We start from the raw sequence: 16,520 nt of genomic DNA, 5'->3' as shown, positions 1-16,520 counted from the left end.
TTAATTTCTATGGTTTTATATACACTATCATCCTTAAAGCCATAATTTAAATGAATGGGTTTTTTTGTTTGATGGTTTGAACAGTGACTCAGTTCAGAGTGTTACTAAGGCATCTCTGCACCTGCTGTTGGGTTAATCAGATTTCAGGAGGCGCTTTGAAAATTGTTGTGATAATTGGGTCCTTTAGAGTCTGAGGTGACTGCAGCTCCCAGACGCCACAGCTCGCACTTCTTACGAACCGAGAAGTGGAAATCGGACCGGCCTCCCCGTCCGCTCTCTCCCTCAGCATCATGTGAGGGAGGCGTATCGATCCGAGCTCTCTCTGTTTGTTGTTACTGTACAAAACAGAGGAGCACATTACACAATGCTGCTATTTTCATTCAGCTCTTTCTTTAAAAGCATCGCTTGGCTGAAAAGGTTTGGTTTTTCTGCTGCCAGTGGAAAAACGCTCATTAAAAAAAATGTAAAAATTAAATTGTATGATTTCYGCCTGAGCAGGCGCCGCGTTAGACTTTGATGTAAACAGTGATGACATGCCTCGTTGTGTCAGTGTCCTGGATGTTCATTCATCAGAGAGAGCAGACAGCGCAGAGCACATAACACAACAGATGTAGCAGATATATTACCGGTGCTTTTTTTTAAAAATTATATAGACCTGATGGAGCGGCTCATCTGAGGGGATGGTTATGGCTGGAAGCTACAGCTGAGTCAGAACGCACAGACTATGACCTCACAGCTCTTGAACCTGTTCAACCGGGCAGATGATGACATTATCTGACATGAAATCAGTTCCAAAGAACACCTCAGTTTGAGATTTGTTTGTTTTGTGACAAAGGACAACAAATCCCACAAATATAAATAAGCAAAATGACCATCACTTCCTGGTGGTTGTATAACCCCAAATCCAAAAACTTTGGGACATTGTGTAAAATGTCAATTAAAACAGAAGGCGATAAATTAGCAAATCTCATAAATCCATATTTTACTCAAAGTGGAACAACTTATTAACTCATTTTTGGATTTTAGGGTTGGGCAATATTGGCAAAAAAATTAATCATGATTAATTGTGGTATTCAGCTGATAACGATTAATTTGACGATTAATCCCCTGGAGTCCATGGACACCCTTATTTCATAGTCACATGACCAATTTAGTGGGAAAGTTCATAAAAATCTGTTCCAAATTGTGTCAAAATTACAGACTTCAGGCTAYACATCAAATTTTAAATTGTGTTGATAGATAAATAAGTTACAGAACTTTTTTTTATGTTCGTCATATTTGAAGCTGAGAGGAGCAGCGAGCGGATTCTACCTGTTAGCATTAATCGTATTAATTGTCAAGTGCCAAAAATTAATCGATTAATGCTTTTCTGACGATTAATCACACACGATACGATTATGCCCAACCCTATTGGATTTTATGGCAACACAAATCTAATCAAACTTATTTGTTTAGCACATTTAAAAACTGCCACTCAGCAAAGTGTTGCACTTTGTTTCATAAACAGAAACAAAATGATGCACCTCATGTCATAGACGTAATTTGCGGGGGGATTACRGGGGTTATGACCCCCACATTAATTTGATCTAGTGAATATAACCCCCCAATAAAACACCATTAGCTCTGAACTGGTGAAGCACACAGCTGCAACTCTTGTTGTATTTAAGTAACTTTGACCTGATTTCAAAATTTACAATGTCATAAAAAATGACATATTATATACGTTTAAGCATAATTGCTGAAAATAACATGTAGGGTTTTAGTCTGCTTTTGTCACATTATGACTGGATTGTGTTGTAATTTTTCCTAGACAAACTGTAGTGCACCAGGTAAATACATACTTTTGGAAATTTTAGAATTGTAAGTTATGTCGTATAAAACTGTAAAAATGTCAAATATTTGTTATTGTTGGGGAAAATGGGGGGGGGGGGGTAAGCCTTTTCTTAATTGTAGAACTGACGTGAAACAGAGAAGGTGCAGAGTAAATACAAAAAACAAAACAAAAACAAGTTAAGTAAATTCCAACAAAAGCAGTACGATGTATTTTAACCCTCAAATATCTTGAATTGCTTTACAAAAGTAAACAATTCAATTGATAGTCAGAGAGACCTAAAGTTACGCCCTTGCTTTATGTATTAAAAAACAGTGAGTACAAGATGAAATTTTAAAACACCAAGAGTTGAAACCTGTCTGATTTTAAGGAACTACAACAACAGGTTAGGAGCTACAGCTGAAAAGGCCCGATCACCTCTTGGACCAGTCTGGATCTCTGGACAACTAAAAGCAAGTGATTATTAGATCTAAGGGATCTGGAGGGCWTRAGGCTGCAGGAGGTCARACAAGAGTCTCTCCATTCAGGACCTTAAAGAGGACACATCATGAAAAAAATTCACCTTTTTAGTCATTTAATGCATTTTGTGTTGTTGGAGTCTGCATTTTTTTTTTGCCTCTCCCAGTGCTGCGTAGATATCTATATTTATTTGGGGGTCGTATTTTTCAACTCGTTCAGTTTTCTCTATTTTCTATGATGTTTTCTGAGCTATTATGTCACAGTATTTGTGATAGAAATTCTAAATAAGGTCTGGACTTACCAAAAACAATGTGTGTCTCCTCTGGCTCCAACATACAAGGCTGGATGGACAAGTCTTCCCTTGTTGTTGACACCTTTTAATTAAATTGAAGAAAATAAAATAAGTGTGTGCGCTGCTATACAGTATATATGTATATGTATGTATAGTAAATCCTTTAATCAAGCTAGCATGGACCACTCTGGAAGATGGAGGGGGGGTGGGGGGTTTGAAACGCCTCGTTTGGATTTAAAGAGACAGCCTCAAAATGAGTTTTTCTCAGACACACCTCAGAAAAGGGGTGACAGAGGGCCTTGTGGATTTACAATGAGGAGGAATTCAGAGCAAAACATTGCAGCTCCACTTTATAACGACCCCAACTGAATGAGAAAAAGATGGACTTAAAAGCACAACATGTCTCCTTTAAAACCCCAAGATAAAACTTCAAAAGAAACCCAAAAGCCAACAGGAAGGTCAGAAAGCCAATATTATAGACGTGTTCACAGTTTTTTGTTTATTAAAAAAACGAGCATCATGCAGGTCAGTTCAACACCTGGACTCTTCCACAGGCTGTTGTAATAGATGTAGTTTATGGGTTAAGGTTGACTTGCTGCAATAAGCAAGTCCTCTGAAAAAAGACGCTGTCTGGGAGCATAATGTGACACATCACATCRAAACAAGGATGAAGTTTCATATTGGTTTGTGGAGAAATAGGCAGCTACAGAACATCGGTTAAAACATTTGCACATGTTGAATTTTGTCAAAAAAAATAATGCCCACATWTAATTTCTTAAGGATACAAAAAAGTTTCGACGTGACAAATAAAACMTTTTCAGCCAATCTGCCAGAGTTTATGAGCTTTTAATCCAGCACTGTTTGCGAAAAATACCATCTTAAATAATACAGAAATAAGAAAAACGTTTGAAAAATGAAGGACTTGTTTGCATTAGTGGTTATTAAAGAGTAGAAGTGAAGGTCCTTTTATGATGAAGCCAGATTTGTCCATATAGGTTTGCAGCATTAGGCCACTTACGCAGAATTAGATCCATTATCGCAATAAAAACGTCTGCACATTTCTGGAAGTGCACATAAAAACACTTTAACGACGATGAAATCATAACCTCAGAAGAGTGTCGCTGGCAGCACAGGGACAGTTCATGAGTCTAAAACCTCCAATTTCCGGGATGAGAGAAAGAAAAGAGGGAAGAAGAGGAGGTGAAGAGAGCACACTCTTCATCAGGGCATCTGCAGAGGCGTGGTCGTTACTTATCTTAAACCATGACATGGTCGGGAGGATGACGCACAGCGCTCAGTGGGGACGGACGACCTGTCAGSTTCTGTCAGGGTCACGGGGTCCAAACCGGCCCAGAACTCGCTTCCATTACACTTCCATCCATCAGCTGTAATGACACACTCAGACAGCCTTTATTACCTCACTGTGCTCAAACCCTGGCTGGTAGTAAAAAAAAAAAAGTGTCACAAACACGGTCAGAAAAGAAAATGCTCTTAGTTGGTTTTTTTTTTTTAGCTTTTCTTTGTCATCTATTGAAGCTTGCATCATGCCTGACAAGCAAATATAAAGCTGGATTTAGCAAGCTTTGGAATAAAAATGCTCCTTTTTAAACTTCTACAAAAGGTTTTGTTTTTATGCATGGTTTATGTCATCTATCTGTCCAGCTTAAAATAAAATACGATAGAGCAAAATAAAATACCACATCTTAAACAGAGCACCTGCTTCATCATAACATCAGCTTCTCTACAGCTACATAATCCTACACTGCACTTCAATCCTCTTAAACCACCTCCAGCAACACCCCCACTGCTGTGCTGTCATGTGTTAAACACTGAAAAATCATTAGCTAGCTTTGCACTAAAGTGAACTAAAGAGTGCCAAACGTGCAAAAACCTGGGCGTTCGTTGTTTGAGCCGGTTTTGTGGGGAAAAAAAAAATCCAAATCGTTCAGAGCGTTTCAAGTACAGCRAGGCCTCTCTGCATTTTGTGCATCAGGCAGCTCACGAGCCCAGAAGGCTGCGATGGAGATCTCCTCAGGGGAGTGTAATTAAAACGCTGGCACCTGCGGGACATCCCACCTGCTCCAAACGCAACAAAGTTCTGCTCAAATTAACATGATGAAAAACTCCACAGGCAAAAAGGTCAAAACTATTCAATCACACAGAGTTGAATGAAATACCTCAAAGTCAGACTTGAGCAAAAGTATGAGTTTGTCTCCTCTAAGARTATTACTTCAATAAAAGTCTTCAAGTGCCTGTGACATCACATTTTTGTAATAAACATGAATGCCTTTTTGGAAAGATAACATTGATAACATATTGCAAAAAAAAAATCATGCTTCTCAGATGAACAACTGTTGAGATATTTGCATGTGAAGTGACAGGAAGTGATGTCAAAGGGGTATTTCTGCTGTGTGACTAACAACACAGGCTGTAGAGAAGAATCTGATGTTTCTTTAAATCATTTTGAGTCACAATCAAAGAGAAAGAGGAAAAAGAGTCAGAGTTACAACATTGTTTCAATAAACAAAGACCAGGCCGTTTTCATTATTAAAGAGTTCCCCTTTGATGTCACTTCCTGTTTCACTTTGGCTAAACCAAGTTCAAAAGAAAATGTTCCAGTTATGTAACAGAATGAATAAAATCCTGTGTATTATGTAAGTTTCTTAAATATATAAATGTTTTCTTTGACCTTTTGTATTTGAAGGATATGCATGTCACAGGCACTTTAAAGTATTTGACGTTTACTGTATTTAAGTATTAAAAGTAAATTTCTGACACAAAAAATTTCATTAATAAAAGCATTGAGTAAAAGTGATCAGTTAGAATTCCCACATTTATAATTATTAGGTGTCCTCCTAAAAAAAAACATTTTTCTAAAGGTCATAATGTCTATAAGCAGGAATAATAAACATATAATGAAAATGTAAGAAGTAGAAGTAAAAGGTTAGCTGTAAATTATTTACACAAACTCTGCTGCAGTAAATACAGGTGAAGTGAAAAGTGATAAGTAGGTGCAAAAAATTAAGGCCAGCCATCAGAATTTGAAGTACAGATAAAAACTTTATTGATGTTTTTATACCTCCTCAGGTTGTGAACAGCGAAATGCTGCAGTAAGGTTCGTACAGTTGTTCCTTGTGTGAAGGACAGCGGTGCAAACACCGGATGAAATCAATCACCTCCTACATGCTACAAGGACAAGTACCGACTAACACTACGACTGCATGCTCTACTTCTTATTTCACAACACTGAATCCCACAGGGAGTTTTAAAACACGTCACCTGTTCTTCAAACAGATGGTTACCGAAAAGTCTCCTTCTTCTTACAGAAAAATAAGGCCCCTGCTCGAGTTMTTTCACGTCTCGTTTTTGTTTCTGTTTGCTTCCTGACGGTTTGTATTTTACGTAACTTCAGCTGAAGCCGACACAAAGCTCTGCACTCATTGTTACATAACTGTTTACTACACCGCAGATCTGACGAAAACCAAATGTTTTTGTTTGTTTTTTTCCCAAGGACAGAGCTCTTGTAAGGCTTCTTATCGTGATAGCAAAAAAAAAAAAAAAAAAAATCAGCAGACTGGCAATAAATAAAAACAGACGCGTAACATTCGGATGTCTGCACGTAAGGCAAATAAATACAATAAGTGATGCACCGACAGCGCAGCACATGTAATAGTTCTGATACAAACCATGAAATTAAATTAACCTTCAATATTTGAAGAGGCTGATGAGCAAGGCACACAAGCTGGGGGTTTCTTCATTTAAAATAAAATACGAGGTGWATACTTTGTGGTTATGATACAGAACAAACAGAAGGGAATTCCAACTGATTCCCAGTGTTTCGACTCTGAACGAAAAGCTAAATTATTTCCACAGGAACCACAATCCTCATCAAACCAAATAATTATAACATATTTTAAGCTGTGCTTCAAAAATTAAAAAAAGTTCTCCAGTGTCACTGATAGTKTTTACTATACATCAGCAGCTTTATGTCTTTAAACTGGTTGTTTAACCTAAAATCAAACAACACATTATGCATCAATAAATAAAGTCTCATACAAAGGCTTCATTTGCAAATTCAAACAACCTTTGGAAACATTTAAGAGGTACTTGTTCAATGAATGTCATGAGTGGAAAAAATGAATTTGACTTTAAATAATTTCTGACGTCCTTCATTAAAGTAAAACAATAAAAACACAAGGCTGCCTCCGGGTTTGCTTTGTTTTGTTTTTTTGTTTGTTTGTTTTTTTGTGTGTGTGTGTTAGCTCATTTTACTCAAAATATGGGCTAAAATGCACTTAAGGTAATATTTCTAAGTTTGATTATAATAATAATAAAGAAATAAATAATCTAAGCTGCCACATTTAGAAAGCTGTGGTTGAGAAATGTTTTTTTTTTAGTTTCTAATTGAATAAAATTGAATCTAAATCATTATCCGGCTATTGAAGTTACAAATATACTGCTTCATGTATAAATTCAGCTTATTATGCTTTTACTTTTCTTCATGATAAAAACATTTATGTCAGCAGTAATGTTTTTGGACACTTTAGAAACAGTCTTTCTTGTAACAAACTTAAACTCTGCAGTGATTTCCTGTTTGAGAGCAGGAGAAAAACATGTAGAAATTGAAACTCTGCTGTGCGCCTGCAACAAAACATTACAGAATTTATTCAAAACACATCCGAGGCAGAGTCAGGCACTAGAAATTTTGACTTTTGCTTATTCTCAAGGGCTACCTAAGTCCAACTGATYAGCCAGCCTCCTGATACGTACCTTAAAATCTTCATAAAAATGTAAACATTCAATCCTATTGCACTCAAGCGGCGTGCCGACATACGACAGAATGTGTCGATACACAACTCCTGTTTACTCATAAAGTGCTTAGCTGTGAAAACGTTTGAGTGGGAGGGGTATATATTCAATAACACTCCCGTTTCTGTGTCAAATTTCAGATTCAACAAGGAGGGACACACTGCAGTGAAATTAAATTATGATTAAAAGCTTCCAAATGCAGTGGGGTTTTTTTATCCGAAAGTGTCAGACAATCTTCCCGTGCTCTCTTGCCTGCAAAACAGAAAAAAAGAAAAAATGTATACAAAAATTAATGACTACATTTGTTGTTWGTTTTATCACAATTTATGTAACTCAGGCCCACCACTTCTCTATATGAATGATTCAAGTGGGCGGTTATTGTGWGTCCTGCTGGACGATGAGATGAAGAGGTTTTATCTGCACTCCGTCAGGCCTCAGAGATGTGGACTATCCTGGGCTCAGAGCTACATTTTATTTTTTTTTTCAAATCTCTCTTCGACCACATCTATTACCCCTCCTCCCCAACCCGACTTCCCCTCTTCACTGACCTTGTCATTGCTGGWGGAGTGTGTTGGGTGCGTTTCTCTGGACTCCATCCTCAAAACAGACAGGCTGGAGTCAATTAGTTCTTCTGCGGAAGAAAAAAATAAAAATAAGCATTAAATACCACTTCGCCCTGATCAAACCTCGAAAATAACCAAACTCTCATATCTCGAGCTCTCCGACGATCTGCTGTGAACAGGGTTTGTACACTTTCCCACAGTAAAATTCAAGCACTTTTTAAGCATTTTCCAGGTAAATTATCAAAATTTTCCAGTACCAAAACTTCTCTCTCTGTGTGCCWTTCTCCAGTGAGCTTTGTAACCCTGGCACAGACAGGGTTTAAATTTTTWAATTCTGTGTAACTAAATCAAATTCTGCAATTTATAGTATTAATTCCAAAACAGACATATAGAAGACATCAGAGGCACAGCACAGCTCCTTTATGAGTAAATCAACCATCAGCTAATCGATTTTACAAGCGTTTTCAATAAAATGTTTTGCTGATGCGCATTTTAAAGCACATTAGATGACATAAAACCATAACTCCATCCATCCATCAAACAATAAAAATTGTACAATAGCTTTAATTTTCTACTACTTTTGCACCATGGCTCAAGCGTGCAGACCCTCCTATCGCAAAAAGCTGCAGGTCCTTCTTGCATTTCTTGCAGGAAGCTACTTGAAGATTTGATCTTTGTTTTGATTTTGTTTCGAGTGTTTTCGACTCATTAAAACAGAAACCGGCTGGCTGTTTTCTCCTCACCTTAGACTAACGCGACYAGCGAGGCACAGTAACGTGCTCAARGTAGATYTGCTTCACAGCTATGCCCGAGGAYGCCGCCGGTCCAGCGGCTGGTCTTTCCATCAGGTGATCTCTGCTGTTCACACCCCGGTATTACAACAAGGAGCAGAGCCACTCTGAGCGACAGCAAGGCTTTATGAGACTCCATCAAAGGCAAAATGAGGCTTTTCATCTTTTAATCTGAAAACACCTTCTTAAMATTTAAGCATTTTAAGGATTTCAAGCACCCATAGGAACCCTGTGTGTAGKACCAAATTTTAGCTCAATAKCTGTCAAACGGGCTGAGTTTAAGGCCATGTTTGCGTTGGTGGCTATTGTTGGCTCCAAAYGTTAACCAGCTGTTTGAAAAGRTCCTTAGAATCCAGAGATAAAGAGATATTTTGCTAACAGTACAGACAAATGAACACACTTCAACAGACTRAATCCATTATGACTCATCTTCAGCWTTGGGCATTAAATAACGTGTGCTGTTACCTGTGTTTGTGCCATTGCTGCTGCATTTGGACACCTCTACAGGCTGCACAGAGGCACTGGATTTTTCAGCAAGAGGGGGGCTGGGAGCTGCGGGGGGGCTTCTTTCTGTTTTAGTGTGTTCGGTTTCAGACACCTGCTGCTGGGCAACAGGAGGAGCAGAGAGACTYCCTCCTTTGTCCTGAGAATCATCCTGCTTCCCAGCAGGAAGCCGCGGCCTCTCCACTTCATGCTTGCTCCTTTTTGGTGATGAAGCTTTTGAGGAGCCTTTGGATTCTGGACCGGCAGAACCTGGAGACGTCTGCTTGGCCGGAGGCGTCTGGACGAGTTCCTCTGAGAAACGCACTTTCTTCTCAGAGCCCCGAGGCGACGAGGTCTGGGCTTTCTTCTGAGCGCCGGGGTCCTCTCTGAGGTCCTGCGCCTCTTCAGGTGCACTCAGCGGGTCCGGCTTTGCTCTCGAGTCCTGATCCTTCGGATCCTCTCTGTTGTCATCCGTCAAGGCATCGAGTTCCTCAAGGAATTCCTCCAGTGTCGTATCAGAAACCTAAGAGATTGACCCCCAATAAAACAAGATGCTACCACTTATTAATATTTATCCTTATTCTTGACCTCTCACCTGCCGGTTCTCTCCATCATCATCATCACCTGCCTGCCACCTGAAACACAAACAGTATAACGTCTTGATCAGGTTTATTCAAAGCACACTGTATTACACTGTATTTCGCTCCTCAGAGCTTGCAGCCACAGAACATGATAGTGAGACCGCCGGGACCAATTTGGACATCCGTTTCCGACTCGGATAAATGGAAAGGAGGAGCTGTGATTAGAGGTATCGACTCAAACTCTCTCGGCCACAGTTGCCACACGGATCTCTCTCTCTCCCTCTCAAACCACAATTAAATCTGTAGCGGAGTGTGTCAGCAGCACAACTAGAGCCTCCAAAGACTCCTCAGCTCTCTGACCCCCCTGTGGTGCTTCCGCTCACCGAGGCATGAAGACAGAAATTCATTAGAAACACCTTTAAACTGAACATGAGCAGTTCCAGCTCTGCTTCTGTAGATTTATGTACAGATTGTAGATATTTACGCAACGCTCGTTTGACCACACTGGAAACGACGGAGAAGAGGAGCTGACTGCGTCGCGATGCAAACAGGGCCTTCCGGGTTTTATTTAATCAGCTGCTACAAACTTCTAAATCAAGTCTCATGACACGCAGGGAGAATCTGTACACAAGGGCACAGTTCAGGAAAACAGAACGGCCTTCCCACATCCCACTTCATTAGTCATGGTTATTTCTCTCATGACAATTAATCAATGCAACCAGAAACATCCCAGCGGGTACAGAAAAGCATATAATGTGGATTATGTTTGGCAGTTACTGACCTCCTGGCCCTCCCAGTCAAACGATCCTTGCCTTTCGCTTTACTGCTCATCACAAGCACGTTTTTAGCTGCCTTGTCTTTGCCTCTCTTATGACCTGAAACAGAAAGTCTCATTTTGTAATCACAGCCCTTTTTTAAAATTACTGTATGGCTGAATAAATATTGTGTAGCGTACTTCTGGAGTCACCGCCCGCCTTTTGTTGCCCTCTCCTTGCACCTCTACCTCCTAAAACGATATAAAAGTGTCTTTTTAACATGGTGTATTCAAGCAAAAGATCCTCCTCGTGGTGTTTGGTCAGCATCAGTGTTTTACCTCTGCTCGAAGGCCCCCAGTCTCTGTCAGGAAGGCATTTCTCTGAAAACCTAAAAGAAAAAAACTGTTTAGACAGAAGCAAAAAAAAAAACAAGTGGGCAAGTTTCCAAACTGTTCATCACATTCAGCTCATCTGCAGCCCATAATCAGGATTCTCTCATTTTTCAGACAATTGCAGGACATTTTTTAAAAGCCTACACAGTAAAAAAAAAATGTACAGAACCAATTAGTCACACCCTTTTATTTCACATTCACTGACACCATAAAACTTGCTGAACAAAAAGCACATTTCCGCCTGTGTTCTTGATCTGGGTCGTTGTTTAAGCTTCACCAAATAAGGCAAACTATTCCATCCCTTATCCCTTTGGCTAAAAATAGCAGATCCTCCCTTGTCTCTTTACATTTTGATGCTTCCTGAAAACAGAACATTACACGACTCCTTGGGTTACACCACCTTAGTTTGAAATATAACAAAACATTTCAAACTAATGGGCTGTATTTTTAATTCCAGTCAGTTTGGGGTGCTGTTGTGAGGCTTCACCGAGTGACGGGACTTTACAACACACATGTTAGCAGCCAAAATATTTACATGGTGATGAAAAGAGGGAAATATTTGTCACTATGATGCATTCTATGCTTTTACATGATCTTGTGATTATGTGGCAGAACATGCAGCTCTAATAGATTAATCTACTTTGTTATTCCTCCACTCTGCTGCAGTGAAAGCAAACCTGAACTTTTGATAAGATATGGTCTAAGATATGTAAAGAAAAAAACTATAAAACTAGAGTTCTGATTCTGAAGCAAGTGCTCGCAGTGAGGTGAACACAAACACAAAATATCCCTGCTAAAAAATATCTATCTCTGTTTTTGAGGATTAGAAACTCTGTGGTAGTGGGATGTTTCCAAACAAGCAAGTCGTAGTTTAGAGTAGTGGTTCCCAAACTTTTTATCTTCTGACCCACAAAATATCCATGGCAAAAACTTGTGACCCCAAATATTACTGGTCTGAGTACACGAACTTTGTTAATAACCCTAAAAACACAGGCTTTTTGACAATCTAAACAGCTTGTACACAAATATAAATACTTATTTATACTTATTTTGTGTTTTTGTAACAGTTATCGGGAAAATATTACATCATCAATTATTTTATTACCCTTTAAATTGATTTCTGGAGATTATCCAAGGTGCTTCATGACCCATAATTGGGTCCCAAGCCCAACTTTGGGAACCAAAGTGCAGTGGTTCCCAAACTTTTCAGCATTTGACCCACAAAATAACAGTAGCAGAGACCTGTGCCCAACTATGTTTGGATGATAAACATTTGTATCAGGTCAACAAAACATGGGCATAGTAACAATAATTTTATACTACATTTATCCATTTTAAATACACTAACCTCACTCCTTTGTAACAACTAAGRCAAAAATGTAATTAATTCAGAAAATCTTTTCAGGACCCCACTTTGATGTTTCAGGACCCCACTTTGGGTCCCGACCCCAACTTTGGGAAACACTGGTTTAGATGAACATCTGCTCAGACTCAAACGATAGCTAATTGTGTGAATGCTTCATAACATCCACACTATTAAGATCATTTTTCTTCCCTACGTTTTTCGACATCTTGTTCCACAATTTTTAGTGCTATTTCAACATTTCATACATCAAAACGTTCATCTCATTCATGTGAGGGGTGCTATGACTTTTGGTATTTCAGCTATTTATACTTTTTCATCTATTTCACTTTTTTTAGCCACTTTTTGTCATTGAAAATGAATGGAGCTGTTTTCAACATCCTTAAACTCCTTTTAAAATGTTGCTAAATCTTTAAAGCACCTTACACATTTTGTTCTGGTTATGCTTATTTTCACTTTCCTGTGCTAACTTTAGCTACTTTTTCTACTAGTTTTAGCTTTTTTCTGCTATTTCAGCTAAAATTCTGATATTTTTTCAGCTATTTATTTTTGCTTTTATCTATTTTTTTGTGCTTTTTTCTGCATCTTGTGCTATTTAGACTTCTTACAAATGCTTTATGCTATATTCAGCCATTTGCCAAAATTGTAGCTAATGTTTAGGTGCTATTAGCTAAAGTTAGCTTTTCTAAGCTAAATACCCATTATTTGTAGCTATTACAAATTTTTTCGACTGAGTTCAGCAAAGTTGTGCTCCTTATGCTTCCTTATGCTAATTAAAACATTTCCAGCTACATTTTAGCTGTTTTACTGAAAAAAAATAAATGAATATTTTAAAAAAGCATTTTTCTTTTAAGACTAACAGCACTAGTGAAGACAAACTGCATTGTGTGATAAGTTTAAATATATCCATCCTTTTCTGATTAAAAGAGCTTCAACTAATAGAAAAAAGGGAGCCAATCAAAGACCCAATTAAAAACTCCGACTTGAGAATTGTTAAATAATTGGGGATAAAGTGTCTTGGGAAGTGCAAAAAGGTCTTACATGTTCTCAGTTTTGTCCACGTCCCACGCCCGCCTCCACTGACCCTTGGCGTTTTTGTGGCGCGCCACCCTCTCCCTGTCGATCTGTTCGCGCTCCTTCTTCCACCGCAGGTACTCCTCCTGCTCCTCCTGAGACGTTGGGATGTCGAGGTCCGTGCTGGCGTCAAGGATTTCAGGCTCCTATTTGGACACAAAACACTTAGTTATGTTTTAATAAGGCAAAATTTTAAAAAGTGGAGGATTAATTAATACAGATACACTCCTGTCAGTTTACAAAATGCATGTGAAAAACTAGTTGAAGGTCATATTAAGTATAAGCATCGCAGCCTCGTCATAAATACTCTGATTTAATGGGGTTCTCTTTCTCCAGGGTGTGGTTGTTTTCTAATTCTAAAAGTTTATCAGATAAGGGTGCTTTAATATTTATAAATATAGTTGTGATGCTACAAAGCCTTAAAGCAAAGCAGGATGACCAACGACACTCTGCTCTGACAGAAATCCCATAAAACACCAGCAGATTGATAGCAGGAGGCAGAGAATGTTGCTGTACAAAAAAAAAAAACAAAAAAAAACAACAACTGTATTTTCTGGAACAAGAAAACACATTTAAATCTACATAATGTCCTGCACTTTACTTCAACTGAAACAATGAAGGCAGTAAATTAAAGTAAACAAGAATCCTGGTAAGAATGGGTGAGATTTTCCATTCAGGTTTGGACCAATCACAGCGAAGTAAACATGTTGGCCTTTCTGTATACGGTTGTTTGAGAACACAGCGTCTGAGCTCATCCTTCTGTTTATCTTTTTTTTTTTCTTCTTCTCTCTACACCTCCCTTATCTGCGGCCCTCAGGGGACCTCCAGGGCCACACGGGAGGTCAGTGCCGCATGTTCCAACAAGTCCGCCTCTGGCCGCCRCCCCAGCTGTTAATTAAAACTTCTCAATTCCTCCGTCGCTTGGAAAGTGCCRGGGACGGAGGCAGGTAAGCGCAGACGGGCGGTGGATGTGAAAAATGGTCAACTATAAATAAAGCCAAGGATCATCTGGCTTTTATCTCACAAATAGCTCAGATAAAAAAAATAAATAAATACAAATCACTGGGCTGAACTGTAGTWGCTTGGGGAAACATAAACAGAATAACCTGTCATGTGGTCTGTTTATGTTGTGCCTTTGAAGCCCGTCCTCCCCGCCTTCCCGTTTATCACACGGCGGATCTGCGAGACAGCTCGGAGCTACGCCACTGACAGCAGCACACGAGCAGGATGCAGACGAGGGGGAAAAACAACTAGAAAACAGGAGCGTGCACGACAACGTGTTGTGGCTCCGATGAGGACAGCGTGCAAATGTGCATCTGCRTTTCAGCATGCTTGCCAGTCACATGGGTTTTCTCAAATCTGAGATGGTTTTACTTAGAAATAAAATCACAACATCCATAATTAGGTGCTGGTGTCTGGGGTTTGAGTCATTATGTTACCTGGCATTTAGGATCCTCCTCAACAAGCTTGTCTTCTTGTTCCTGAACACAGGCCTGAAAAACAAAAAGGTGACACAGCAAGAATCACATCACTACTGCTATAAGACGTAAAAGCAAAATAATAAAATAATAACGAGACTCATGTATTGAGGGAGATAAAGAGCCCTGCACTGCCCCCAAGTGGTCTAAATGTGTAACAGCATYAATGCTCGATAAGCAGAAGCATCATCAGAGCAGGTTGATGTTTTCAGGAAGCTGATCTGAGAATTTAATTACTGATTTATAAACATTTAATTCAACTCATTGCAAGACGAGATTTATAGATTATTTCTGGAAAAAAAAACACTGTGAGAAAATTAGTGAGTCGAACTGTGAGCAGCAAAGACACCCTTATATCCAGTCACACATCCAGATATACTCTAAAAACCTCCGGTTACCTTCATTTCTCTTTTCATCTCTCCTCCACATCTCCTTCTTCCCATTTCTCCCTACCTCTTTCCTGGCACCTAGCCAGCTTCATCTCTGCGGCAGCATAATGAACCTTTTCAGAGCGAGGAGGCAGTTGAATGTTAATTAGATCAAATCGGCCTTTTCACGATGCTGGGAAATGAGAAACAGTCATGTCAGAGGAGTGCAGACCACTTGAAGTTTTAGAGAGGCGAAATGGAGACTGGAAATAGACAGACAGTTGGTGGAGACCCCCCCCACCCCCTTCTGGCGCCCCTTTTGTTTCACACACAGTCTCTCATGTCATGGAGACATTTAAGCATTAAATCTGAATGTGACACACCCGGCAGGCTCATGCGTTATTTCCAGGGTGTTTTTAATTAGAAAAAACTCTGAGAGGTGGCCAAAAGCATAAAATATGTTGAAAGTTGAGCTCTCCTGGTGTTCTCCTCTCCAGTTAAAAAGACACAGATAATGTAAACACTGACCATGTGGAAATGAGGTTTCTGGAGCTGCCAAGTGACTGGAGTCCTGGCTACTGTTCAAGTGCTGATTCAGTGCACGTGACAAATAAAAGGAGACAGACCAAGCGGGCCAGAAATAAAAGCACCAGAACACTGTGTTCAACCAGATTTAGTGCACATTAGCTCAGAAGGCCCAGCGCTCCGTTTCAGCCAATCAGAGGGTTATATGCACACTTTTAAAAAAAAGCCCCAACATCCACGGCTCTAAACTTGAGTGTGTGTGTGTGTACTTGTTTCTGCTACAGAGTGAGGACCACTTGCAAAATATTTACAATCAAAGTGGTGTAAAGTGAGGACCTTTCCCCAGTCCTCACTTTTTTCAGCTCTACTGCGCTCTTAGTTAGAGGTATGGTGTGAATTAAGTTTTGGATCAGGTTAGGTTTAGAAATAAACTACTAATGGTTAGTGTAAAGGAAGCCGGTATTCCCTACGTTGTGGGGATCTATTTTAGCATACACACCTTCTTGTGGGGACCTAGTCCCCATGAGGTGAAATGCCATCGGTGGGTCAGGGGTTAGGGTTAGGGCTAAGGTGTCGATTGAGTTTAGGTTAGTTTTAGGGTTAGTAGTGTTGTGTCTTTTCCTGGTTCGTTTCTGCTCGGTTCGGCTGGGCTTGTCAGCTGCTGGACTCTCACTCGTTTCCCCTCCGTCTGCTGTCGGTGGCTCGGACTCTCTTTGTCTCCTCACCCTCTGTTGCTGCTTCGGAGCTGGGTTGCTG

General features: G+C 39.7%; 1 protein-coding gene across 4 annotated transcripts in view; it reads right to left on the bottom strand.

The window, feature by feature from the left end:
• Positions 1-5,622: 5,622 nt before the first annotated feature.
• ccdc9b (coiled-coil domain containing 9B) overlaps positions 5,623-16,520 on the bottom strand; it is a 19,182-nt gene continuing 8,284 nt past the window's right edge. For all 4 annotated transcript variants that reach the window (XM_014011588.1, XM_014011595.1, XM_014011579.1 and 1 more), the window contains 9 exons: positions 14,833-14,886; positions 13,361-13,539; positions 10,903-10,952; positions 10,765-10,815; positions 10,591-10,684; positions 9,824-9,863; positions 9,211-9,751; positions 7,940-8,022; positions 5,623-7,643 (listed from right to left, as the gene is read on the bottom strand). In XM_014011588.1, the coding sequence (XP_013867042.1) occupies positions 7,617-7,643; positions 7,940-8,022; positions 9,211-9,751; positions 9,824-9,863; positions 10,591-10,684; positions 10,765-10,815; positions 10,903-10,952; positions 13,361-13,539; positions 14,833-14,886 (1,119 nt within the window). In that variant the 3' untranslated portion in view covers positions 5,623-7,616. The remainder of the gene's footprint in view (positions 7,644-7,939; positions 8,023-9,210; positions 9,752-9,823; positions 9,864-10,590; positions 10,685-10,764; positions 10,816-10,902; positions 10,953-13,360; positions 13,540-14,832; positions 14,887-16,520) is intronic.

The sequence above is a fragment of the Austrofundulus limnaeus genome, unplaced genomic scaffold (assembly GCF_001266775.1).
Source record: "Austrofundulus limnaeus strain Quisiro unplaced genomic scaffold, Austrofundulus_limnaeus-1.0 Scaffold2, whole genome shotgun sequence".
Classification (NCBI taxonomy): Eukaryota; Metazoa; Chordata; class Actinopteri; order Cyprinodontiformes; family Rivulidae; genus Austrofundulus; species Austrofundulus limnaeus.
Note: the sequence above shows the minus strand (reverse complement) of the source record. Positions and strands in the feature narration are given on the sequence as shown.